Raw genomic sequence first — 27373 nt, 5'->3', positions numbered from 1 at the left:
TTGTTAAATTAATTGAAAAATCATGAAATTTTTAATATTTTTTCGTATTTTTGTTAATTATCCGTTACATTTTTATTCAAAATAATGGTTTGTACTTTTTAAAACACTAATTTTCATACATAAGAAAACAATTAATTTATAAAAGTATTTGTTAGATTCACCGACAAAAAATAAAATGACGTTATAGTCTATAATTTCCTACACAGAACACACATGCCGTATTAATAAAGACATTGATTATATTAAATAAGGCGAGCGATCAAAAATCACCCCCTCATATGTTTACAATTTTGGATTCGGGAAAGGTCGAGAAATAAAAACATATTCGGGGGTTTTATCTATGTATGGATTATTAGTGTATATATGTGGGGGGCACGATTATGTTTACCCTCTTTGAAGTTAAATAACTCCTGCGCTTTTTGTCCATAATTTCTGAAATTTTGCAGGGAGGTTTGTTTATTAGGGGGATCGATGCTATCAAATTTTGGTGGTTAAAGGCCGAAAGGGTTGGTGAGATAAAGAGGATCGTGTGTATCTCCAGTGGGGTCGGACTTAATGACGATTTTACTGGTTATTAGGGTTTATAAATTTTTTTTATAATCTAAAATATGGAAAATATATTATTTTTTATCGTGCCAGGCTTTTTTATCTATTCCTTTGTTCTGTTTTATATGATGGTAGAGACATTTGTCACCGTAAACGCAACCCGTGGTTCTCCAAAAATAGCATTCGTTTCCGTTGACTGGTCCACTTACTTTGCTCGTTAGGGGTGCTTTCGTAATAACAGGCTTGTCACTGTAAAATAAAAAAAGAACAGAATATAATCGGCGCTTTAACGGCTCTTATATCTTCGATACGGTAAAACCCCGATTTAACGAACAAAATTTCCGTTTAGTATGTCATATGTAAAAATCACACCCTGTTAATTTTAGAAAACTTTTCTGTGCAATTAAACTTCTCGTACGTAAGTAAAACACAAACTAATCTGCCAATTTTTTAACACGCGCCTTCGAAAAAAAGAAAATACATCATTATAAAACGGAGTTCCGGCTTTAATCGACACCCCTAGCTGCAATTAGTCCGTTAAATCGAAGTATTACCGTACAAGAGTAATGCTGCACTAAAATAAAATGTTTTTAAGTATTGTTAAAGACAATGACATCGAAAGAAGAAGATAAAGATTTCTTTTCTGCTCTCGTTTGTAATTTCTCTCAAATTTTACGGTCTATGCCAAAAATAAATGTAGCAACAATTGTCAACACAAAGGAATTAGCATATTAAGGCTATACAGCTGGTCAAAATTTCCTTTTAGTCACGAACCCATTCGACAATGGAAAGTATAGACGAGTGATTGCAAACGGTATTGCTATAACAATCACACCTTCTGATAGATCCCCACAGTGACAGACTAATCCTTACCACACAATTACCCCGCTAGCGCAGTTGGCAGGGGTTGGTCTCCTGCGACAGTGCAATGTATGGAATATTTATTGTATAGAGATTAAATGAGAGAATAGAAAACAAATACTTGGCTCTCTGTTTGTCTGTGCATTTTTGAAGGGTTGGTCCCTTCAAAAATGCACAGACCTGTTAGAAACCAGATAATTGTCGACCGAAAAACAAGCTCAATAATACAACTAGCACGAACAGTAAAATTCGAGCTTCTAGTCAATGAAAGATTCAAGTAATTGAGACTAGATCTTCTAAATGGAAGCTTTGAACTGCCCAAATAATGCATTTATTAAATTAAAAAGTTCAAGTTTCTATAATAGATAGTGCAAATTCAAAGGTATATTCATAGAGTAGAAATTCCTTATTGTAATTGGGTATAGAGTAGAAATTCCTTATTGTATTTGGGATTAGCATGTACTGACAATAATGAATGATAACATTAAGCAGTGCTTCTTTTAATTCGCTAATTAAAAATTTAATAAATAAATACTTTAACATTATTTAATTAAAATTGAGTTCTTTTATCTTCAAGAAATAAAAAAAAAAAAATTAAATGACAGAATAAGATTGTAAGATATGTTCCTCTTAATGTAAATAATCCATTATTTAATTGTTTACGAGAATATTGAAATCATTGATTAAACAACAATAAAAAATAATGTTTGATAATGTAGCTTTATCTAATGGATTTGATGGAATAATTCATAATAAATTCTGATTGACATCAATTTTACCTAATGTAAAACTGCGTGGAAGAGAAATAAAAGCAAAATACAAAGTAAAACAACCAAGAAAAAAAATCACAAAGACAAAGCAAATAGGAGCAGAAAGTGTCATTGTCTTAATACAATGAAAACAATTAATTGTAATTAATTTTGTTATAAAAATAAAACTATTATTATTTTATCTACTTATTAGGTAAGAATTAAATNTGAAAGAAGAAACAGAATTATTTAAACGCAACCAAGAAGCCTTTTCGTTACCCGCCATTTCTTCTCGTAACGCAACCACCGAGGGTAGAGGATCTTTTCCTCGGAGTGCCAAATCCGTAGACGTTCTGAGAGAATTTCATAAATGGGATGACTTTGTCCGAAAGTGACCGAAGAATTTTCTTTAATAAAATTGGAAATTTCTCGCTTTGTACTGTACTGTACGTGCATTCGAAAATATAATACATTCGTCGATTTTTCCATCTCAGAATGAACGAAACCGACGGAAAAATCGCGTGTTAGTAATTTCAGAAATTGCCTAGTCCTTTGATACCAAATATTTGGTTCGAAGGGTTATTAATCGAAGACTAATTTAAATTATAATAATATAGTCTAAACGATCTTTCGAGAAGGTTCAAATGCGTAATCGAGGTAGGGAAGACGGGGACAACAGTAACAAACATCTTTTCCGATGTTTTTCGTAAGACACAATACGTGAAAAAGGCGCACACACTCATAAAGTAATATCCTCCTAGTCCATCTCGGTAGTTCAACAGATTCCATCACCGTGACTTCTGCCGTGTGCGCAACGTGCCATATCGAGAACGACACTACTTTCTGGAGTGCCATGTGTTGGAAGACGACCGGCTCCTCCTCCCACAAGACCACAACTGGCCCTGCAATCTGGATTAATCCAGACGGATAAACTCTTTAACGCCATAAAAAAATTTAAAAGAATCTAATCCATTGCTACTCGACCGTACAGATGTGAAATAGTGCCTTACCTTCGCCGTCGGGCCTGTATTTTCGTACACATCTGTAAATAACTGCGTTTTCTATACATTTGCTCTGTGCTCTCTGCTCTGCGAGGGACAGCGTGCCATATTCGAAGAAATTATATTCCTCTCGAACAATTCCGTAGTGTTGTGGCACTTTAAGTTTAATAAATAATTATAAATTAGATCTGGCATCTCGTAAATCATGACTGTATTCATTAACTAACGTAAGTAAAACATAATAACTTGAAAAACATCAGCGATATCGATTTTAAATATATTTAACGTTTAATAAAATTAAATAAAATATTACACAAAGAAAACAGTGAAAAAAGACTCCTTTTGTGTACTTTGGAGTGTCCATTCTAATTACTTTGTTTAAACATGGCGGTCAGCGCAACAAAGGCACCGATAACAAGTGCGAGTACTCTATACTAAACATTAGGGCATGAGGCCCCAATTAACTGAATACGAACTTCCGATGCAAACCGAAAGTCACGTTATTTCTGTTACGATTTTTATTAATCGTACTCTCTATTGATTGGATGGTTTACACTTTATAAATCGATAAGTGCGACCGTACATCCCTACAACTCTAAGAATACATCAAAAGAGGTGACGTTTCTTGTGGAAGTGACGTAACATTTCCTTCTTGTAGTCATATCTTTAAGTTGCAAAAGGGAAGAGAAGACGGAATAGAGAGAGTGGGCGAACTGAAAATATAAAAAGATATTGCATTAGCGTAAAATAAAATAGAGCAATGTTAAAAAAGTGTGTGACTAACTTTCATCAGGAAGTGCTTCTTCACGTAGAAGAAGCCTCCAACTGATATGCCGAGTGGCATTGTCCCGAATCTTTTCATAAAAGTTAGAATCTGAAAGAATAAGAGTTAAAATATGCGGAAAACATTTACAAATTTACGTACCAAAATAAGTTACCTTTAGTTTGAAGTCCATAGGAAGATCGGATGACGAGAATCTTCCGATCTGAATGAAATTGCTGTAAATCTGCGAAACGAAAAGGCACGGTATCAATTGGCGCCGCTTTTCTATGAGTTTATGGAGAACTTACCATAGATGCGAAGCGAGATAGCAAAGAAGCGATGAGGATGCAACCGACTGCACAAAACACGGCACCAAATCCTAACAATTCTTTGTTGGGCATTTCCGAGAATAGGAATATGTACCATAAATAGCAAGTCAAATGACTCAGAACCAAATACAAAACGGGCGTCAAGTTATTCCACGAATTGTTAATTTCCCTAAACGTGTCGCACATTTCTTGATGTCTGTCCATCACGTCTTCTAATCGTATCTTCAACTTCTCGCTGAATATACCCAGCGATGCTAATTCGTATTCTATATATTTCAACCTTTCGAATATCAAATTAAACAAAATCGCCATGAAGAAAAACAGGAATAAAAGCTGACCAAAGGTATAAATTTGCCACAAACCGTTCCACAAAGAGCACAGCAACAAAATCCACGGATCGGAGACTCGGGTTTTCATGGCGGGTATAAGCATCAAGTCCAAGTTTACGGATAGGACCATCAACCAAACAAACAGCTGCACCAGCCCCAAGTAAACGATACTTTCCATGTTTTCGAAATGACGTTCTTCGTTAGGGTAGACTTTACGAGTCGTCCACCTGAAAACGTTTCTCTTCACGATGCCAAACTGAATGGCGACGTACAGATCGACCACTACGAAGGTCATCTTAACTATATGGGCACCGTGACCGTAGACACTACTCCAACCCGCACACAATACTTCTTCGTGTAAGGTGTCTACGACTAGCTTCGCGGCGATACTCCATAACAGGACTTCTACCAGGAAAACGTAGACGCGATAGGCGCAATCAAAAATGGCGGAATGGCGACGATGGCAGGAGCAGGGTCTTATCAGTTGCAAACCGAAAATTCTGCCGGCTTTTATTAAAGGATCGAGGGCGCAAAGAGGGCTAAACGACATTTTGGGACGAGCAAAATCGTAACTTTTACCAAATAGGCAGCCGGCGGAAAGAGGAATGACGACGTTATCGAGAAAAAAATTCAATAAATGACAAGAATTCGTTAAAATATTTCACTTTCCGATAATAACGTTGCCGTCCGTAATCTTCTACACTAATGGACTTTCCGTATAATATTTTGTAAAATAGGGCACTTCGTTATACCGATGTGTTATCGACTGTTCTATTCGTCACTTACAATTTGAATTTCCCAACTTGATATTTCAACTAGAATAATTAAAATGATTCCATTTGGCGTCATCAATTTGCTCGAAAAGCAATCAATTAATTGATTGATTATCGATCAACGTAGAAGGTTTCCTCTTCAAAGGATATGGATACCACAAGAGCCAGTTACGCGAACATTTTCAGTTTAGAGCCAATTAAAAATAGTTTCGTGACGATATTGTTTGCTTTTTCCCATTTTAATTGCAGATTTTCCCATATAAATTTAATTTTAAAAGTAGAGGAGAAGGTGGTATTATGGAACACTGCGGGTATTATGGAACCACCCCATTTGAAACTGATAATAAAGGCGAACTGTAGCGGAATATGGCTGAACTGAACTAGGCAGACATCCATAGCAAGGGGAAAACCCGTTTTACTTCAGTTAAACGGTAGTCCGTATTTAATCAGCAAATTTGAATTTTTTTCAAAATTCAAAAGTTTTGAATGCTAAGTGAATTTAATTATTTTTAAAATATAAATCGTGTAGTTGTAGGTTCACGGGTGCATGTATTCCGTTCCAGAGACTTAGGGGTACATATTAATCTGTGTGATGTTCACGTTTTTTAAATTTTGGTTTTGACAGACATAAGTTAATTCGAGATGGCGATGCGTGAAATACGGACCCTTTGGTGCTTTTACAGTAATGGAACTCAACTCCTCCGAACTCTCTCTTTGCAATCAGACATTCGTCCAGAGCAATTTGGGAAAAAGACACTAGGTAGAAAGTCTGAAAATATCAAAAAAGAGCTGCTGGAATTTATATTGTTGATGGAGGTCATATTTTTCTATTATAAAAGCATTTTTGCGATAAAATACATTGGAGTAAATAATTTTGTAATTATTTAACATTTTTTGTCCTTTCCTGTTTGTTTTTGGCTACATTAAAGCATTTTTTTGAAAATATACAGTAAGGTTCCATATTACCACCCGATTTTCTCTAAGCCTACTTTCGGACTTTTTGTACAAAAGCCTTCAAAAACCATACTTATAATTACACTAGCGAAAAATCCAATTAGGAACGTTTAGTTTACTAGTTACCAGTACTTTTCGCACAAAAAATGTGGGTGTAGTTATAACACCTTGTTTACAATTCACTAAAATGTAATTGGGGTTCCATAATACCATAAATACCATAATTCCATAAATGTGGGTGTAGTTATGATACCTTGTTTACAATTCACTAAAATGTAATTGGGGTTCCATAATACCACCTTCTCCTCTATCGACTTCTTCCCATAAATCATGCGCTCTGCTTAATTAAGGTACAGGGAATATTTATGGCACATTTCCTAATAATATGCTTCGTCCCAGTCTCTCACATTTCTGGAAAACCTTCCTCTCATTTTTCTGAATTTCTATTTAGCCAATCTCGATTATAACAAAAACTGACCGTCAATATAGCCTACTGTAGCCAAAAATATGCAAATCTCAAATGGCTGTTGAGATATCTACATCTAAGGTCGAAATTAAGGAATTTTTCTTGTATTTTCGGGCATATTTATCCTATATTTTAAAGTATACAATTCTCATTACCTGTTTCTTTAATAGCATTGTATTTAAATTTGCGATTATACTAATAAGAAATAAATAATAGTCGGCTAAATAATAGCACAAACACAATTACCGTAATGATTCAAATGGGAACAATTAGAGATTATGTTTCCATTTGAATCATCACGGTAATTGGCTGCAGATATCATGTGACTTTGACCTCGGTGCCTCTGGCCAAGGTCATCTAGAGCAATGTTCCGCAACCCGGTGTGACGTGAACTTTTACATTGTCTATTAATCTCAAGTTTTATTTATATATTTTTATCACAGTTGTTGTGTTTATTATGCTTGTATTTCATTTATTGATGAAATAAGTTGTTGTTAAAGCAATAAACACATATGTCGTCCCGGTACTCACTTATTCTTTTGGAGTTATACATTGGACTCACACAGATCTTGAGCAACTCCAAATGAAAACAAGAACAACACTAACTAAGCATAAACATCATCATCCAAAATCCGCCATGGAAAGATTAACCCCTCCACGTAAAGATGGCGGACGTGGCCTGATCGATATAGTTAACCTCCACTACAAACAAATACAGACATTGAGAGTTTTTCTACAAAAAACAAGAAACATTACAGTTACATAAAGCAGTAACTCTAGCAGACTCAAATAATACACTATTAAATTTACATTCACAACGTATGGATACGACACAACATATAAATAGCATAGACACCGTTAAGCAATCGTGGGCTCAAAAGGCACTCCATGGCAGGCATCCTTACAACCTGGCCCAGGATTTTGTTGACAAAACTGCGTCAAACAGCTGGTTAGATCGGGGATGCCTCTTTGGGGAGACGGAAGGATTCATGATTGCCATACAGGATCAGGTCATAAATACTAAAAACTACAGAAAACACATACTCAAAGATACAACACTCACAAATGACACATGCAGAAAATGTCACATCATGCCAGAAACTATACAACACATCACTTCTGGTTGCAAGCTCTTGGCACAGACAGATTACTTACATAGACACAATCAAGTAGCAAATATAATACACCAAGAGCTTGCAAAGAAACACAAATTGGCAGACATCCACGAACCATACTACAAGTATATTCCACAGACAGTATTGGAAAACAACACGCACAAAATGTACTACGACAGAGCCATAATCACAGATAAAACAATTTACCACAACAGACCAGACATCACACTCATTGACAAACAATAAAATCACATACATTATAGATATATCTGTTCCAAACACTTACAATGTACACATGCAGTGTAAAAATCAGCAAGTATACAGAACTCGCCCAGGAAATAAGGTATCTGTGGAGGATGGAAAGGGTGCTTATTGTACCAGTACTTGTCGTTTTCTCCTCTACAGGTACTGGTCCTCACACACGCTACACAAAAGCCTGGGAACATTAAAATTGAATAGAAACATATACATCACACTACAGAAGGCCACTATATTGAATACACGTCATATTGTCACGAAATTCCTGAATACACACACACTTATTATAATACATCATATTTTACTGTAATTGTGTATATATATATATATTATTTTGAAAACAAAGCTCATTTACAACTAATTTATTCATTACTAAGCTGACTAAAGCTTTCTTTCCATTTTTTAGTGCCAAAAATTCGCATTCTGAAATATCTGAAAGGTATTTATTCATATTACAACAACAAATTCTTGCTGTCTGTATCATCTAGACGGCCTTACTCTGTCTCTCTCCTGAAGCAGCTCTTAATTTCATTACAGTACTTGTATATCCTTATATACATATAAACTAGCTCACGTGTGTTTATTGTGATTTCAAATATACGTATAAAATTAACACACAACAACTATAAGGATCATTATTTACTGTACTTGGCATAAACCACGCGAATTATTCATAAAATGATAAGCAAACAACCGAATTATAAACGATAATACTTCACCACTCCCGACATCTTTGTTTCGCTTTGCAAAACTCGGAACGAAGATTAAATTCCAGTGATAAAGAAGCACAAATCCAGAACTACTAAAGTTATAAACAACATATAACTTTATTACTATTTTCAAGTATATCATAATAAAATTAAATTTATAAAAGAGACTAAACTTACAGCTAAAGCGAGAGAAACAAAAATTGTACTTACACCAAAATTCAAGTATTTTTTTGAAAAAAAAAAAAAAAACAAATGATAAATGCAACTTTGTATCTTACATACCATTGAGAAAATAGCGGTAGATATTTGTATAAATATTTTGTTTGTGTGAAATCTTTAGGGCACATTCGGATCGACCACAGGAAAATTTGTTACGAGTGAGAAAGAGCGAAAAGAATAAGAAAATCTGAGTAGCAAAACTTGTCTGTACAGTCATTCAATGTTCATCTTGACCGATAAATCATTAAAATAAATAAATAAAAATAAAATTCCAGGCAGAAAGCGCGTACAGAACAAAACAAAGGACTTTTGCCACGTGAAGTTATCCGGACACGTCACCAACCGAAATTGTTTATATTTTTTTTATAATTATTTTAAAATATTTTAAGTAATGTTGAACTTTTGGAAACGTTTAAAACAATAACATGCGATAAAATTGGATATTTTTTGAATCCCAAAATATGGAGACGAAGTCCGAACAAAAGAAAACAAAAAAAAAAAACGACAAAAACGTTTGGCTTGGTACAAAATTTTTCAAATAGTATTTTGTTGGGTTTATAAATTTTTTTTATAATCTAAAATATGGAAAATATATTATTTTTTATCGTGCCAGGCTTTTTTATCTATTCCTTTGTTCTGTTTTATATGATGGTAGAGACATTTGTCACCGTAAACGCAACCCGTGGTTCTCCAAAAATAGCATTCGTTTCCGTTGACTGGTCCACTTACTTTGCTCGTTAGGGGTGCTTTCGTAATAACAGGCTTGTCACTGTAAAATAAAAAAAGAACAGAATATAATCGGCGCTTTAACGGCTCTTATATCTTCGATACGGTAAAACCCCGATTTAACGAACAAAATTTCCGTTTAGTATGTCATATGTAAAAATCACACCCTGTTAATTTTAGAAAACTTTTCTGTGCAATTAAACTTCTCGTACGTAAGTAAAACACAAACTAATCTGCCAATTTTTTAACACGCGCCTTCGAAAAAAAGAAAATACATCATTATAAAACGGAGTTCCGGCTTTAATCGACACCCCTAGCTGCAATTAGTCCGTTAAATCGAAGTATTACCGTACAAGAGTAATGCTGCACTAAAATAAAATGTTTTTAAGTATTGTTAAAGACAATGACATCGAAAGAAGAAGATAAAGATTTCTTTTCTGCTCTCGTTTGTAATTTCTCTCAAATTTTACGGTCTATGCCAAAAATAAATGTAGCAACAATTGTCAACACAAAGGAATTAGCATATTAAGGCTATACAGCTGGTCAAAATTTCCTTTTAGTCACGAACCCATTCGACAATGGAAAGTATAGACGAGTGATTGCAAACGGTATTGCTATAACAATCACACCTTCTGATAGATCCCCACAGTGACAGACTAATCCTTACCACACAATTACCCCGCTAGCGCAGTTGGCAGGGGTTGGTCTCCTGCGACAGTGCAATGTATGGAATATTTATTGTATAGAGATTAAATGAGAGAATAGAAAACAAATACTTGGCTCTCTGTTTGTCTGTGCATTTTTGAAGGGTTGGTCCCTTCAAAAATGCACAGACCTGTTAGAAACCAGATAATTGTCGACCGAAAAACAAGCTCAATAATACAACTAGCACGAACAGTAAAATTCGAGCTTCTAGTCAATGAAAGATTCAAGTAATTGAGACTAGATCTTCTAAATGGAAGCTTTGAACTGCCCAAATAATGCATTTATTAAATTAAAAAGTTCAAGTTTCTATAATAGATAGTGCAAATTCAATGGTATATTCATAGAGTAGAAATTCCTTATTGTATTTGGGATTAGCATGTACTGACAATAATGAATGATAACATTAAGCAGTGCTTCTTTTAATTCGCTAATTAAAAATTTAATAAATAAATACTTTAACATTATTTAATTAAAATTGAGTTCTTTTATCTTCAAGAAATAAAAAAAAAAAAATTAAATGACAGAATAAGATTGTAAGATATGTTCCTCTTAATGTAAATAATCCATTATTTAATTGTTTACGAGAATATTGAAATCATTGATTAAACAACAATAAAAAATAATGTTTGATAATGTAGCTTTATCTAATGGATTTGATGGAATAATTCATAATAAATTCTGATTGACATCAATTTTACCTAATGTAAAACTGCGTGGAAGAGAAATAAAAGCAAAATACAAAGTAAAACAACCAAGAAAAAAAATCACAAAGACAAAGCAAATAGGAGCAGAAAGTGTCATTGTCTTAATACAATGAAAACAATTAATTGTAATTAATTTTGTTATAAAAATAAAACTATTATTATTTTATCTACTTATTAGGTAAGAATTAAATAAGATTTATTTATTATATTATTATTAACAAATTTATATTTAAATAAAGAGAAATAACATTCTAATATTCACCATCCCAGTTATTATTTTTTAAATACTTTTAAAGTAGAAAGAAAGACCAAAAAGGAAACAAGATATATTTTATGATAGCGCAGAAGAAACATGGGAATATTTTAAACTAAGAATGATTGGTACTTATATGCTATTCTTATTTTTAAAAGAAATCTAATGTAGATAAGAACAAAAACATTGATATTTCAAGATACACTTACTTTATTAAAATATAACAGGTTATGACATGCTAGAAAAGAAAAAAATAATTAAAGAAACGTCAGAAATATTGTTAGAAATATATTAAATTTTATTTTAAAAAATAGCAATAAAAGTTGTTTACTCAAAGGCAGTTAAATGTTTAACAAGTAAAAGAAAGAAATATCGTAAGAGAGAAAAGACAGTTTAATAATTTATAGAATTTCAGACAAAAACACAATTAAATTTCAAAGAGAAGAAAAGATTGAATGTCTTTCGGTCAGTTTTATGAAATTACAAAAAGCTTTTATCATTATAAGAAACATTTATTGAGAAATAAAATATATTCTACCATAATTTCATTTATGTAGTTAAACTAACAGAATTATTTCCATTATTAATGTGTATAATGTGACAAATATTAAAAATTCACTTTTTTTAATGCAATTTATTTATTTAATTGAATTTGATTTCTTTCTCAATTAAACACCTGGAGAGTTTTCACTTCTTTTAATGGTGACATTTATCCGATCTCCTTAATGATCTTTTCGTGTGTTTAATAAAAAAAATTCATTTCTTCTTTAAATGCAAAAATAGTCATTTCTACTTTAATTTTTATTTAGTAATTTTCTTTAATCTTTACATTAAATTTGTAGATTCTGAATAATTTTTTCAATTATTTTTCTCTGTAAGATTTTCTTTATTAAACTGGTCATTACTCTTAATTCTAATAAATACAATTTATTTTCTTCATTTAGAAAAAGCCAATTTAGTTTCTGTATTGCATTTTCAGTATTGATTTATATATTATGTTATGTATAATAATTGAAAGAATAATGAGTTTTGCTTTGCATCTTATTTCACTCCATTGTGTATCGTGTCGATTAGTAAACAAATTATATTTTGTAATAATGACATATATAAGACGTAACCGTTATGTAAATTCACCGTCCGACGAAGTCTCGATATTTGTTATCATAGACAAAAATCTATTGGTTACATCAGAGACTGCTGTGGTATTTGTGATGTCGATCGTGTTGCGTTTTATATTTATTCCCGAGAACTGTCGTTGAAATCGTTCTACTCTTCTATAAATAAATTTCAATTTCTTGCACAAATATTTATTTTTGTCACAGTTTATTGTGCAAATATTTGTGCACTGTTCACTTTTCTTTGCAATGATGTAAAGACTAATAAATTTTTCTAAGTGAAAAAATTAGGACATTCATTAGATATAAAAATAATGACTATTAACAAAATAATGATGATAAAAATGTACATACACATTATAATTAAAAAACAATAAATGTTTGAAAAAACACACAGTACAACCTAAGTTTAGTGGATGCTTTTGGGAAATCTGATTGTTTAAAAGCTGCTGAATATTTTACAATATGGCTTTTTAAATAATTGATACACAACTTTATTGTAAAAACATATATGATAAGAACTAAAATCAAAAATAGCCAAAGAATCTCTGAAATTAAAATGCTGTTTTTATTCAATAATTAATTAACATAATTTGGAACCGGAATGGCTAAGTGCCATTTTATAGTAAATTTAATAATTAAAAATTATTAATTACAAAAAATCTAAAAGAAGAAATTTGGTGTAGAGTAACACTTCACAATGCAACTACTGCAAACTAGACAGGCAACAATGCCAATTTTTTAAACACATGACTCATTTGAAAGCAGATAACAACCTGCTCTTAGTACAAAGCATGTAACAGCTCTCTGATTAATGAGTCAAGTTCTAGCCCAATAGTTAATTTGTTTTTATGATTTCTTTATTACTAATGACAATAGAGATGGCCTTGTTTAAGTTATTAATATTAGATTTGTATAAAAGAATAACATACTTATTTTTCTTTTAATTAATTGCAAAGCATGATTTCAATCAAAGGTTTTCTGATGAAAGTGTAATGCACTACCACTTCACTGCCTTGACAATCTTTTTATTTGTTCATAAAACAATGCAGTTTTAGAAGAACTGTATATGTCATTGTATAAATGTCATTAAAACTCTTAATATGAATTAAGATCATCTTTATTTATCTTCTAAAGCATGACACATCCTGATAAATTTTTAGACTTACATATAGTATTCTATAACAATCTGTTGTGAAATTATACCTGTGTCTACATACATTATTAAAATTTAAATAAAAATTTTATATTAAATTAGTTATTTTAATCAAATTCAATAGAAAAAACTGAAAATCTTAAAATTGAAATTCTATTTGACGTCTACATATTTTCAATTATTTTGGTACTTATACTAAAATTCATATAAAAGCACTTACCCTGATTTTGTTTTCTTAGTAATTGCAACAATTGTCTTAGGAGGCAGAGGATTGTTTGGATATCGTATCACAAGATTCTGTCCTGCTAATTTATATCCCTGAAATAATAATATTCATAACCTTTTAAGTTCATTAATGATAAATTCTAAAACACTTTTTTTTATATGTTTTTGTTAATCATGTAAAGATTCATAAATAAAATGTAACATTCTCTTTCAAAATAAAATTTTATATATTTATAGTAAAATACTATAGTAAATATCACAGTTACATTAGGTCCCAGGGAGGCCCCATGGTTTGGGGAGGCATCTTGTTTGATCAGTGTACAGCCCTGGTGCACATTTCCAGTACCCCGATAGCAGACCAGTATGTCACATGAATTGTGGGCCTGTGGTTCAGCCACTGGTGCAGGCTGTACCCAACATGGTGCTCCAGAAAGATAATGCCCAACCATATGTTGCATGATAAACTCTCACCAGCCTTGCTGGATCTCTCTCCTATTGAATACCTGTGGGACCTCATCTGACTCATTTGGAAACCACCACCACATACCAGGCAACACGCAGTGGATGCAGCCTGGTAAGGGATACCTTAGGCAACCATTAATTGCCTCATTGATAGTATGCCTCACCACAGTGGCCCATAAAGACTACATTCGTTATTGAATAAACAGGTCTGTTGCATATCTCTGTTCTTTTAATCATTTGCATATATCTGTCACCTCTACTGGTCCTGTAATTTTCATGTGGCTATACACATTCCTTTGTGGTGTTGCAATTTCATTTTTGAACAGTATATTTAACTGTAATATGCTCAGTTCCTATAGTTTCAATTATGCTTTTATATTTTTGAACCAAATCAATAAAAACACTCTTCTCTAAATTTATATAATTTGAAGCTCTTACTTGCTTTGATTTTGATTCAGCAATATTTCCTGTGTTCAAAATTAGAAAACAAACATTCTTTGCTATATTATCAGCTATATTTTATTATGTAATTAAGTGCATTTGAATTCAGCATCAACTTTACTTTGACATTTGTTATACAGTCTCTCTTCAATTAACAAAGTGCTTGATAATTTATTTGGAATATTTTTAATCAAGTATCCCAATCAGAAAATTATGCCAAATATATTAAACAAATAAAATTATAACAAATTTTTTGTTGTTAATAATTAGATTCATATAAAACTAATATTAATAAACTGTTTTCTGAATGTCAATTTTTGATGCAAAACAGCAAAAATTTATTTATCCTTTCACAAAGCTTCCAAGTTAATTTTGGAAAGTAATTTTACCAATTATCTTTAATAATCATTAAATTAACCAAACTATGGGAGTGTATTTTAATTTGAAATATTGTAATTACTGAAGGCTTTATACTTTATATAACAAGTGCCAGCTGTTGTAGACTTTATTTATTTACTCTAAATTCAAGGAATAATATTTGAGAATCAAACTAAATAAATTAGTAGCACATAACAAATCAGTTGGTACCATCAATTTCTCGCACCATCAAGTCTAACCTCAGAAGTAAACTTTTTCTTTAATCAAATATTAATTAAGGTAATTTAATAATTCAACCAGTACATAATTTTCTGAATTATAATTTAAGCAGATATTTACAAAAAATAAAGATAAAAATATTTATACACAAGTAAAATTATATAAAAAGAAAAAATATGTAAAACTCACTTGTAAAGCCTTCATAGCTCTCCCAGCAGACCATTTATTAGTATAATTAACAAATGCACAATATTTTTCTCGTAAAACACGTAAACTAATAACGTCTCCAAATCTGTAATGAATGAAATAAATAATTTTATTTCATTTTTTATCATCATATTTAAATGTAAGTGATATAGCTCTTACTTTGTGAACAAATTAATCAACATTTTATCTGTAACATCCTGGCGCACGTTTCCAACCCATATTGTCGTGTGGCCTTCAGGATTTCTTGGACTGAAAAAGTATTTGATCGTTGAAAGTAAATTATTTGAGAACAAAACTGGTTATATTATAAATTACAGATTTATTAGAATAAACAGATATTAAAGATAAAATATTGTGAATATACTACAACATATAATGTGTACAAGTTTAGTTACTCAATTGTCATATACTGTATTTACTCAAATTTAAGATTCACTTTTTTCAGATTTTAGCATCTTAGATTGGATATAATTTGTCTTAATTAGTAACCTCTAGAGTCATGCATCTTATTTCTCTATCATTAATTCCATTGTATCATTTTAGTGATTTTATTAGACAAATATTAGTAATAGAGAATATTTAAGGGGTCAACTTAGCTCAATCTTGTGTCTATTATGTCATAAGTACTTGGATGAAAATTCCAGAAAAAGTTGTGTGGACTCCTTCAAGAAATGTTATATTTCCAATGTTTTAGACAGAATGTTATGACTGCATGTGGGAAGATGCAAATGAGCCTAACACAGCAACTGAAGAGCTTTCCAATTTCAATACAATAGAAAACAGTGATATATAACTTGCTTTATTTGCAGTGAAAATTTCTGTTGACATAAATTTGTCTAGAGTTATCTTATATCAAGTCATGAGACTGATGCAATTCTTGAATATTTTCCTTATCTATACTCCTAGATCCAATATAATTTCTTCTATTGTACCACTAATTTCGGAGTCAAATCCTTCAAAATCATTTGCACATTCAAGAATAAGTTTTTGCTGAACAGCTCTCATATCAATTAACATAACTTCTTTCCATGCTTCATTAATGTTTTGAAGAGCATTTTTATGCTAGAATTTTCACAAAAATCTATCAAAGATTCTTGTTTTTCAATTGCCTTGCTAAGTCTTACATAGGTTATGTGGATAATATACTTTAAATATTGAAAACACCTCTGGTCCACAGGCTGGAATCACAAAACTGTACTGATTGACAAAATTTTAAATTGAAGATTTATGTAGCAAAATAAATTGCAAACTTTTTCGGTGCTACCAGTTGAAATTTAATCTCAATCAGGAAATTTTGATCGAAGGGATTCAAAACATATTGGGTGCATGCCCAGCACTTTTTGAAAAGCTGTCAATGAAAAAATGTTACAGACAGAAATTTCAAAAATTTATTGAATAACTACTCAGGAATTCACAGTAACTCTCATTACATTGCAAATAAGCATTGTAAAAACCCTTTGTCTTGGTATGGTTGCAAAAGAAATGATGTTTGGGTTCTGCATGCATTAAGTGAAAAACAAACTGGATTGAATGCCAAAAACATATCACATCATGAAATCATTAAAAAACAAGAACCCAACATTTCATACTTTGAACTTAGAAATTCTAATTAAAACAGTCATTTGTCACAAAAAAGCTACAAAATCTCAAAGTTTTGAAGAAATATTCAGGATTTTAGAACATAATCAGTACCTGTAATAATTTGAGAACCTTATTAATTGAAACTGCGATAGCCAGGGTTTCCCTACATATACGTAGTACGATCCAAAAGTTTGGGGACTTGGCTTAAAATTCCTTACCTTAAAAAGATTATATTGCCGATGCATAACCAACCATCTTTAAAGTAATCATCTTGGGCAACAATACACTTTTGCCAGCACTCGTATAACTTCTGGAAGTACCGCTGGAAGCCATTTTTTGAAACCTTCCGTAAGGCCTCCTTCGGTGCTGCTCTCACCTCATCTGATGACACAAAACAGCGTCCCTGCAAATGCTTTTTCATTGATGGAAACAAATAAAAATCTCACGGGGCTAAGTCCGGTGAAAAGGCGGGGTGTGGAAGCACATTAATTTGAGTTGTCATGCAGAAGGTACCAGTCTCCACTTTGCCAGATCTGTGGCCATTTACGACAAATGAATTTGCTCAAATGACATAAAATGTCTAGATAATGCTCCTTGTTTGCTGTTTTGCCTTCGGGAATAAATTGTAAATGAACAATTCCTTGAGAATCAAAAAAAAAACACCTTTATCATGACCTTTCCTTTGCTCGGTGCATGTTAAGATTTTCTGTTAAAATATGCTGGCAACTAGTCTCTGATAAGTGAGTAGCTGCAGAAATTTTTTCAAGGGTTTGGCGACAATCTTTGAGAACATATTGAGAGACCAACTCAACATTTTCCTTGTTCTGTGAAGTCGAAGAACGTTCATCGTCTGCGATGGATTCTCAGCCCTCTTTAAAACGCCGATGCCATTTGTACAGCTTTGATTTCGCCATGGTAAAATCACTGTAACCTTTCTTAGCAATTTTAAAGTCTCCATAGGTGTTTTACTTAAACGCTGACAAAATTTAATGTTGCAGAACTGTTCTTGAAGCGTCATTTTTATTACGTTGCAAAAGAAAGGTAACTATCTCTGAAAGAAAACAACAGCGCTCGCAGTTTAATCATGTGACATGGGCGAAATCAACCTGAACACATAGGAAAGGTTTNATATATATATATATTATTTTGAAAACAAAGCTCATTTACAACTAATTTATTCATTACTAAGCTGACTAAAGCTTTCTTTCCATTTTTTAGTGCCAAAAATTCGCATTCTGAAATATCTGAAAGGTATTTATTCATATTACAACAACAAATTCTTGCTGTCTGTATCATCTAGACGGCCTTACTCTGTCTCTCTCCTGAAGCAGCTCTTAATTTCATTACAGTACTTGTATATCCTTATATACATATAAACTAGCTTACGTGTGTTTATTGTGATTTCAAATATACGTATAAAATTAACACACAACAACTATAAGGATCATTATTTACTGTACTTGGCATAAACCACGCGAATTATTCATAAAATGATAAGCAAACAACCGAATTATAAACGATAATATTTCACCACTCCCGACATCTTTGTTTCGCTTTGCAAAACTCGGAACGAAGATTAAATTCCAGTGATAAAGAAGCACAAATCCAGAACTACTAAAGTTATAAACAACATATAACTTTATTACTATTTTCAAGTATATCATAATAAAATTAAATTTATAAAAGAGACTAAACTTACAGCTAAAGCGAGAGAAACAAAAATTGTACTTACACCAAAATTCAAGTATTTTTTTGAAAAAAAAAAAAAAAACAAATGATAAATGCAACTTTGTATCTTACATACCATTGAGAAAATAGCGGTAGATATTTGTATAAATATTTTGTTTGTGTGAAATCTTTAGGGCACATTCGGATCGACCACAGGAAAATTTGTTACGAGTGAGAAAGAGCGAAAAGAATAAGAAAATCTGAGTAGCAAAACTTGTCTGTACAGTCATTCAATGTTCATCTTGACCGATAAATCATTAAAATAAATAAATAAAAATAAAATTCCAGGCAGAAAGCGCGTACAGAACAAAACAAAGGACTTTTGCCACGTGAAGTTATCCGGACACGTCACCAACCGAAATTGTTTATATTTTTTTTATAATTATTTTAAAATATTTTAAGTAATGTTGAACTTTTGGAAACGTTTAAAACAATAACATGCGATAAAATTGGATATTTTTTGAATCCCAAAATATGGAGACGAAGTCCGAACAAAAGAAAACAAAAAAAAAAAACGACAAAAACGTTTGGCTTGGTACAAAATTTTTCAAATAGTATTTTGTTGGGTTTATAAATTTTTTTTATAATCTAAAATATGGAAAATATATTATTTTTTATCGTGCCAGGCTTTTTTATCTATTCCTTTGTTCTGTTTTATATGATGGTAGAGACATTTGTCACCGTAAACGCAACCCGTGGTTCTCCAAAAATAGCATTCGTTTCCGTTGACTGGTCCACTTACTTTGCTCGTTAGGGGTGCTTTCGTAATAACAGGCTTGTCACTGTAAAATAAAAAAAGAACAGAATATAATCGGCGCTTTAACGGCTCTTATATCTTCGATACGGTAAAACCCCGATTTAACGAACAAAATTTCCGTTTAGTATGTCATATGTAAAAATCACACCCTGTTAATTTTAGAAAACTTTTCTGTGCAATTAAACTTCTCGTACGTAAGTAAAACACAAACTAATCTGCCAATTTTTTAACACGCGCCTTCGAAAAAAAGAAAATACATCATTATAAAACGGAGTTCCGGCTTTAATCGACACCCCTAGCTGCAATTAGTCCGTTAAATCGAAGTATTACCGTACAAGAGTAATGCTGCACTAAAATAAAATGTTTTTAAGTATTGTTAAAGACAATGACATCGAAAGAAGAAGATAAAGATTTCTTTTCTGCTCTCGTTTGTAATTTCTCTCAAATTTTACGGTCTATGCCAAAAATAAATGTAGCAACAATTGTCAACACAAAGGAATTAGCATATTAAGGCTATACAGCTGGTCAAAATTTCCTTTTAGTCACGAACCCATTCGACAATGGAAAGTATAGACGAGTGATTGCAAACGGTATTGCTATAACAATCACACCTTCTGATAGATCCCCACAGTGACAGACTAATCCTTACCACACAATTACCCCGCTAGCGCAGTTGGCAGGGGTTGGTCTCCTGCGACAGTGCAATGTATGGAATATTTATTGTATAGAGATTAAATGAGAGAATAGAAAACAAATACTTGGCTCTCTGTTTGTCTGTGCATTTTTGAAGGGTTGGTCCCTTCAAAAATGCACAGACCTGTTAGAAACCAGATAATTGTCGACCGAAAAACAAGCTCAATAATACAACTAGCACGAACAGTAAAATTCGAGCTTCTAGTCAATGAAAGATTCAAGTAATTGAGACTAGATCTTCTAAATGGAAGCTTTGAACTGCCCAAATAATGCATTTATTAAATTAAAAAGTTCAAGTTTCTATAATAGATAGTGCAAATTCAATGGTATATTCATAGAGTAGAAATTCCTTATTGTATTTGGGATTAGCATGTACTGACAATAATGAATGATAACATTAAGCAGTGCTTCTTTTAATTCGCTAATTAAAAATTTAATAAATAAATACTTTAACATTATTTAATTAAAATTGAGTTCTTTTATCTTCAAGAAATAAAAAAAAAAAAATTAAATGACAGAATAAGATTGTAAGATATGTTCCTCTTAATGTAAATAATCCATTATTTAATTGTTTACGAGAATATTGAAATCATTGATTAAACAACAATAAAAAATAATGTTTGATAATGTAGCTTTATCTAATGGATTTGATGGAATAATTCATAATAAATTCTGATTGACATCAATTTTACCTAATGTAAAACTGCGTGGAAGAGAAATAAAAGCAAAATACAAAGTAAAACAACCAAGAAAAAAAATCACAAAGACAAAGCAAATAGGAGCAGAAAGTGTCATTGTCTTAATACAATGAAAACAATTAATTGTAATTAATTTTGTTATAAAAATAAAACTATTATTATTTTATCTACTTATTAGGTAAGAATTAAATAAGATTTATTTATTATATTATTATTAACAAATTTATATTTAAATAAAGAGAAATAACATTCTAATATTCACCATCCCAGTTATTATTTTTTAAATACTTTTAAAGTAGAAAGAAAGACCAAAAAGGAAACAAGATATATTTTATGATAGCGCAGAAGAAACATGGGAATATTTTAAACTAAGAATGATTGGTACTTATATGCTATTCTTATTTTTAAAAGAAATCTAATGTAGATAAGAACAAAAACATTGATATTTCAAGATACACTTACTTTATTAAAATATAACAGGTTATGACATGCTAGAAAAGAAAAAAATAATTAAAGAAACGTCAGAAATATTGTTAGAAATATATTAAATTTTATTTTAAAAAATNAAATATGAAATTATATTTTAACACAGTCCTATAATATAGTATAGTACATTCATTCATCTATGGTATGTATGTATATGCACTGTACTGTACACAGCACAATTTTAGTAATCTTGCCATTTACTAGTTTGGTAACCCAACACTAGTTGACTCTCAGATTTTGTTGGCACAATTGCCAAGTTGTAGACAAGTTTCCTGTTAGTTCAAAACTTCAGTTTCCACTAACTTTGAACATCTTGCTACTATATGATATCAAGCCCAAGCTTTAGGTATGATAATCAATCAATCAATCGTTTATTAATATACTGTACATTTTACATGCTTGGTATCGCAAAAAGCACAACCAAGATACAATACAGTTAAGATATGACAAACTAGAGTGGATATAACATCGAGATAATACATAAATCAGGTAATAGTGGGCAGTAATACATAAGATAGATAAAATACTTAAGATACATGAAGGATACATAAAACATGAAATGAACTACTAATAATAAAACACCATACAAAGTAGTAGTAAAAAATATATACATAAAACTATGCAGGATTTGATTGCAGTGATTACTAGGGTAAATATTACAGCAAAGGTACACAAATTGAGTTATAATAAATAGTTAAGCATGAAATAGGTAAAATACAAAAGATACATAGAAAACAAATTGAGTTGATAATAATACACTATGCAAAATAGTAGAAATGATATAAAAGTTAAAATATATAATGATTGTACAGGACATGTATTGTGTCACAAGTCCAAGGAGAGAAGGTTATTGAGAGTAGGGACTTATCACAGGAGACAGTTTGCAAAATTTTTTAGCCATCCTGGAGAAGGCAAGATATATCTCTTCATTGCTGAGAAGATCTGAAGGACAACATGAAATCCCATGGGCATTTAAAAGAAGTTTTATTTCCAAACGTTCCTCTTTAAGAATAATACAGTCGAAAATGTAGTGTATGCTGCTGTCCTCCACCTGGCAGGCAGGACAGAGATGAGAAGGATGATTAGTGAGACATGACAGGTAAGTGCCAAATTTGCCATGACCTGTGAGGAAGTAGTGAAGTATGATCGTGATTGCGTCATGAAGTAGTTAGGTGTGAACCAGTCAAGTTTGAAAAAGTCATTAAGGTTTGGAATAAAACTGTGCGTGATGCAGCTATTTTTTCATTCCAGATATCCTGCCAGGTGGAAAGAGTATCCTTCCAAAGGAACTGACATAACATGTGTTTGATGGCTTTGTTGTAGATTATAGGAATTGAGACATCCCCAACCATAGATTGGTTGGGATGCCAAGAGGTTGGCATGCTCATTGCCAGGAGTGTCCAGGTGAGCATGAGTCCAAGTGACTGATATGGTATTGCTGGTGTTGTTGATGATATTCCTGATTTTGATAGCAATCAGGTGGAAGTTTGTACTATTAATAACACGGTTGGCAGATAAGCTGTCAGTAATGATATGGATATGGCTGAGAGAATAATTGTTAGTAGACCAAAGGAAGCCCATCTTTATAGAAAGTAATTTGGGTTGAAAGATGGTGCATATGTTGCTAAGGTGGTATTTTTTGAAGTGAGTTTCCTCCCCATTAATAAAGACAACAAAACCACAGGCAACTGAGTTTTGAATTTTAGATCTATTGGTGAAGATCTCCATGTCAGGAATTTGAGGGAAGTTGCCATCCAGGCAGTAAAATTCATTATCAAGTAACGAAGTATCCAAAAACAGATAAGGGCTCTCATAATTGTTGACGTTAATCCCTCCAGCGCTGGTGTTAATTTCTTCACCTCATTTAATATTTTGAATTTTTCTGTTAAATTGGATTATGAGGTCAATGGCAAGCTTTTTGGTGATAACTTGAATGCTAAGGTTGCACACAGTCCAGAAGCATTTGGTGAAGAGAGTGAGTTCTCAATGTTGTGATGAGATGAGCTTCCTTTTAATATGGACTTTATTGGACGCCCAGCCCCAGCTGCCACAGGTATAGGTCACCACTGGGATGTAAATATGGTCATAAATAGTGCTCATAGCACCCAAAGAAAGGCCCCATGTTTTCTTGGCTACCTGGGCAAAGGTCTGCATATTTAGGCCAGTGCATTTTGTGATGGCCTCAACATGTGCATCCCAGGAGAGGATGATCCAGGACAACCCCCAGGTATTTAAGGCTTTTCTCAATTTTGATGGTTTTGCTGTCCATCTTAATGTGTGGTACCCTTCGGTATAAATTTGGTTGTCCTTATTTGTTGAAGACTATCCCTTTGGTCTTTAGAGGACTGAAATTGAGTTTATGTTTTATGCCTCAGCAGTGAATTTCTTGAGCAGGTGGTTGCCATTGTGCTTGAGGACAGCCCTAGAGCAGTCCCCCACCAGGACCAGGACATCATCGGCATAGGCTATCAGCCTATTCTGTCCGAAGTTCTCCTGTAGAAATGCATTGAACGTGATGTTCCAGAGTAGTGGCCCACACACTGAACCTTGTGGACACCCTTTGGTGATCGTTTTATGGGCATTGTGTTAGTCCTTGTGTAATATGGCAAATCTGTTATTCAAATAGTCCTTCATAATAATTATAGTATAGGTTAGAGGGACAACATAAGGTCCTGAGTTGTTTTAGAATGAAGGGCCACCAGGCGCTGTCGAAAGCCTTGGAGATGTCCAAGCTGACCACGAGCACATATTTGTGGTCATTCAATAAATTACAAATGGTATCAATAGCAATGTGAATTGCATCTTCAGCTGATTTTCCTGGAGGAGGAGATTGTTCTAAAGGTACCAGGATATTTGATTGTTGATCAGATGTTAAAGAATCTTTCCAAGTACAGGCAAGAGAGAGACTAGCAGAAATCTTTATGGTTGCCTGGTTTAGGTACCAGGACAATCTTGGCCACTTTCCAGGGATCAGGGAAAATACTATGCTTTAAGCATTGTACATGCCAAGGAGAAAGTCAGGGATAATCCCCAGAGGCAGAGAGCAATGTTGTTAGTTATATCATCAGGGCCGGGAGACTTCCCCCTCTTTAGTCCTGCATCGTCAACTTCCCTCTTTACATCGTCAACTTCCCTGGTGGTAAAGGGAGGAGTGTTTTCCATTAGGAGAGGTTGGTTGATTTCCAGGTATGACACTAAAGATTCTTAGGATCATCATTGTATGCTGCTGAAAAAAGGCACAGTATCTTATAATACAATAATGTATAAATATAAAATTCAGCCCCTGAAACAATTTCACACAAAAAATACTGTACCTCCCACTAATCTTCCATGCTTCAATTTCCCATTAAATTTGGTAGAAAACCACCAACTTGGCAACACTGATTTCTGACAATGGCAGCATGCTTAGATCACAAAATAGCAAAAGACAATTGAAAATTATTTTAAAAGGGTTGGAAATTAATTTGAGAACTCTAAATACAGTAAGATATGATTTCTCTTCTTTCATAATTTCTTGTTATTCTGTGTTTTTGATTAATACAATGTATTAATACCATACAAATAAACAAATGCCTTTTTTCTAAAAAATTTTCCATTGAATTCACCTTATTTCCAATAATCTGGCAATCTCCTTAATCTTACTCCATTCCAGTCGCATGTATGTCAGATTACCAAGATTGTACTGTACAGTACACACATACAGATATTTATAAATTATCCAATATAGATACATCCTAATTTTTAATGAATTCTTTAAATTTTAACGATTTTTAAAAGTTTTTCCACAAAAAAATAATGCAACTTAACTATCATTGAATTAGCATTATATCCAATTAAATATAATTTGATGAGTAAGCTCGATAATTATATTACTGATATTTTGTGTATTCAAAAAGCTCCTTGATTTTAACTTATAAAAGTGGTTATAATCAGAAAATAAATATACTAATATTTGTTCTTTTAATTTTGCTAATATTTTTTTCTTACATACTTAAATGTTTTAACACATAACTGACAAATGCATACAACAAATGGACCATAGGAATGGATCTGATTTGTGAATCAATAAGGATTTATATAAAACAAAAAATTATAATGTCAAAATATACAATGTGTCTTATAAGTCTGGAACCATAAGAATTATGCTAGTATTCGTTTAATCTTTTACAAGTATGGCACTGAATAAGAATGAATGAATTCAAGTAATTTTGGTCATGGGAGTCCACAGTGAAAAGTTGCCAAATATGCCTGATAGGTTTAATAGGATATATCCAGACTTTTCACTAATCATATACATCAGTTTGGATGTTTTACTTTAAAAGAATAAACAAAGACAAACATGATTCCTATGATTCCAGACTTATTGGATACCCTGTATATAAATTATCTGTTTACATTCAAACTTGATTTAAAAATTTATATCTGTTTTGTAATTAACTTTTTAAGGAAATACTGAAAAACAAAATATTTCATAACATCAGACAGCCTCTTATATACTTACATTCTGTACATCATTATTTTGCCTTATATTATTACAAAAATTATCTTCATTTACAAGTTTTTGCATTGAGATATTTCTCTTACTTTTACTAGCAGCAACAGCCACAAAAGCACTATTAGGATCAATACCCTAAAGAAAAATTGAAGAAATTTATTTATTTTTCATTAAATTATTTAATAATAATAAATTATTTCATAAATAAAAAATATTATACAAGTATCTATTTTGGAATCACTTAGATAAATATGAAATTCACAACAAAGTAGAATTCAGATATAATTATAAGTCACCACAATGTTAATATTATCATGATATAATGCTTTTTTGTTACTGTGTTTAATGAATAATTATATATACTAATATGAAATAAACTTACATTTTTGAATCCTTTACAAGCAGACTGATTATTATTATTTTTATTTTTATTTTCTTTGCCCTTTTTACAAGTTTCAGAATTTAAAAAACTATATCTATCTTGCTTTAATGGTGAAGGAAAAATGTTCTGTTTACAGTTCTTTTTCTGTAAATGTGTTGCAGTCGCTAATTTTTTACTCTTATTGGCTGCAACTGCAACAAAAGCACTGTTTGGATCTATACTCTAAAATAATGTAAGTAAATAAATCTTAATAAATTAAATCATCATAAATTATTTTTTACAATATATGCAAATAAAAATTTTTCACCTCTCCTTCAGTATCAGAACAACTACTATTTGGTACACTGGAAAAAATTAAATTTTTAAATTTTTTTCTCCAACCAGTTGAATATATTTATATATATATATTAAAATTTAAACTATAAGAAATTTTAAAATATTCCATATTAGCACTTAAAAAAAATTGACTCCATAACCAGCAAATTATGTAATGTACAAGTCAGATATAAACATCCATAGTTTTTAGTTCATCAGAAATGTAACTGAATCATTCCAGTTTATCAACAACTAATTTTAAAACAATGTAATTTGAATAAGTTAAATTAATTAAAGGCTAATTTTTAAAGCAGAATTTCTTCATTAAATAAAAGTTGATTGATAAATAAAACTAAGGTACAGTACATCCCATAATTAGAAAGGTATCTACTTAAAAATTTTAAGTATTATTCATAATTGTTTTTTTAGAAATGAAAATGATTTATATATTTTTATTTCAGACATTTTCTGAACATTTAATTAAAATGCCTCAATGTCCTTTTTTTTTTTACTAAAATATAAATTTTCATCTATAATAACGTATTTTCTATTTTGTCAGTCAAATTTGAATGTC

At 31.7% G+C, this 27373-nt stretch overlaps 2 protein-coding genes and 2 long non-coding RNA genes across 5 annotated transcripts; all 4 read right to left on the bottom strand.

Moving 5' to 3' along the window:
- Positions 1-3426: 3426 nt before the first annotated feature.
- LOC111639540 lies at positions 3427-5721 on the bottom strand. The gene is made up of 4 exons (XM_023385425.1): positions 4229-5721; positions 4096-4164; positions 3942-4031; positions 3427-3870 (listed from the first exon to the last, which is right to left on the bottom strand). Exons 1-4 carry the CDS (start codon positions 5126-5128, stop codon positions 3745-3747), a joined length of 1185 nt encoding a protein of 394 aa, XP_023241193.1. The 5' UTR covers positions 5129-5721; the 3' UTR covers positions 3427-3744.
- Positions 5722-8952: 3231 nt separating this feature from the next.
- Positions 8953-18369, bottom strand: LOC111639533 (uncharacterized RNA-binding protein C23E6.01c-like). 2 transcript variants are annotated; one of them, XM_023385418.1, is made up of 5 exons: positions 15824-15998; positions 15647-15749; positions 13953-14050; positions 11671-11699; positions 8953-9842 (listed from the first exon to the last, which is right to left on the bottom strand). In XM_023385418.1, exons 1-4 carry the CDS (start codon positions 15844-15846, stop codon positions 11690-11692), a joined length of 234 nt encoding a protein of 77 aa, XP_023241186.1. In that variant the 5' UTR covers positions 15847-15998; the 3' UTR covers positions 8953-9842; positions 11671-11689. The 2 variants fall into 2 exon arrangements, with proteins under 2 accessions (XP_023241186.1, XP_023241184.1); XM_023385416.1 differs by lacking the exon at positions 11671-11699 and having other exon boundaries at positions 15824-18369.
- Positions 18370-18602: 233 nt separating this feature from the next.
- On the bottom strand, positions 18603-21625 carry LOC111639532. The gene is made up of 2 exons (XR_002759092.1): positions 21584-21625; positions 18603-19755 (listed from the first exon to the last, which is right to left on the bottom strand). It is a non-coding gene; the product is annotated as an uncharacterized LOC111639532 (long non-coding RNA).
- A 3933-nt stretch (positions 21626-25558) lies between these two features.
- On the bottom strand, positions 25559-26892 carry LOC111639535. The gene is made up of 3 exons (XR_002759094.1): positions 26792-26892; positions 26485-26706; positions 25559-26237 (listed from the first exon to the last, which is right to left on the bottom strand). It is a non-coding gene; the product is annotated as an uncharacterized LOC111639535 (long non-coding RNA).
- Positions 26893-27373: the final 481 nt, after the last annotated feature.

This window comes from Centruroides sculpturatus, unplaced genomic scaffold (assembly GCF_000671375.1).
Source record: "Centruroides sculpturatus isolate CEXI.00-Female unplaced genomic scaffold, Cexi_2.0 scaffold1018, whole genome shotgun sequence".
NCBI classification, from domain to species: Eukaryota; Metazoa; Arthropoda; class Arachnida; order Scorpiones; family Buthidae; genus Centruroides; species Centruroides sculpturatus.
The sequence above is the reverse complement of the archived record's forward strand: the minus strand, read 5'-3'. Positions and strand labels throughout refer to the sequence as shown.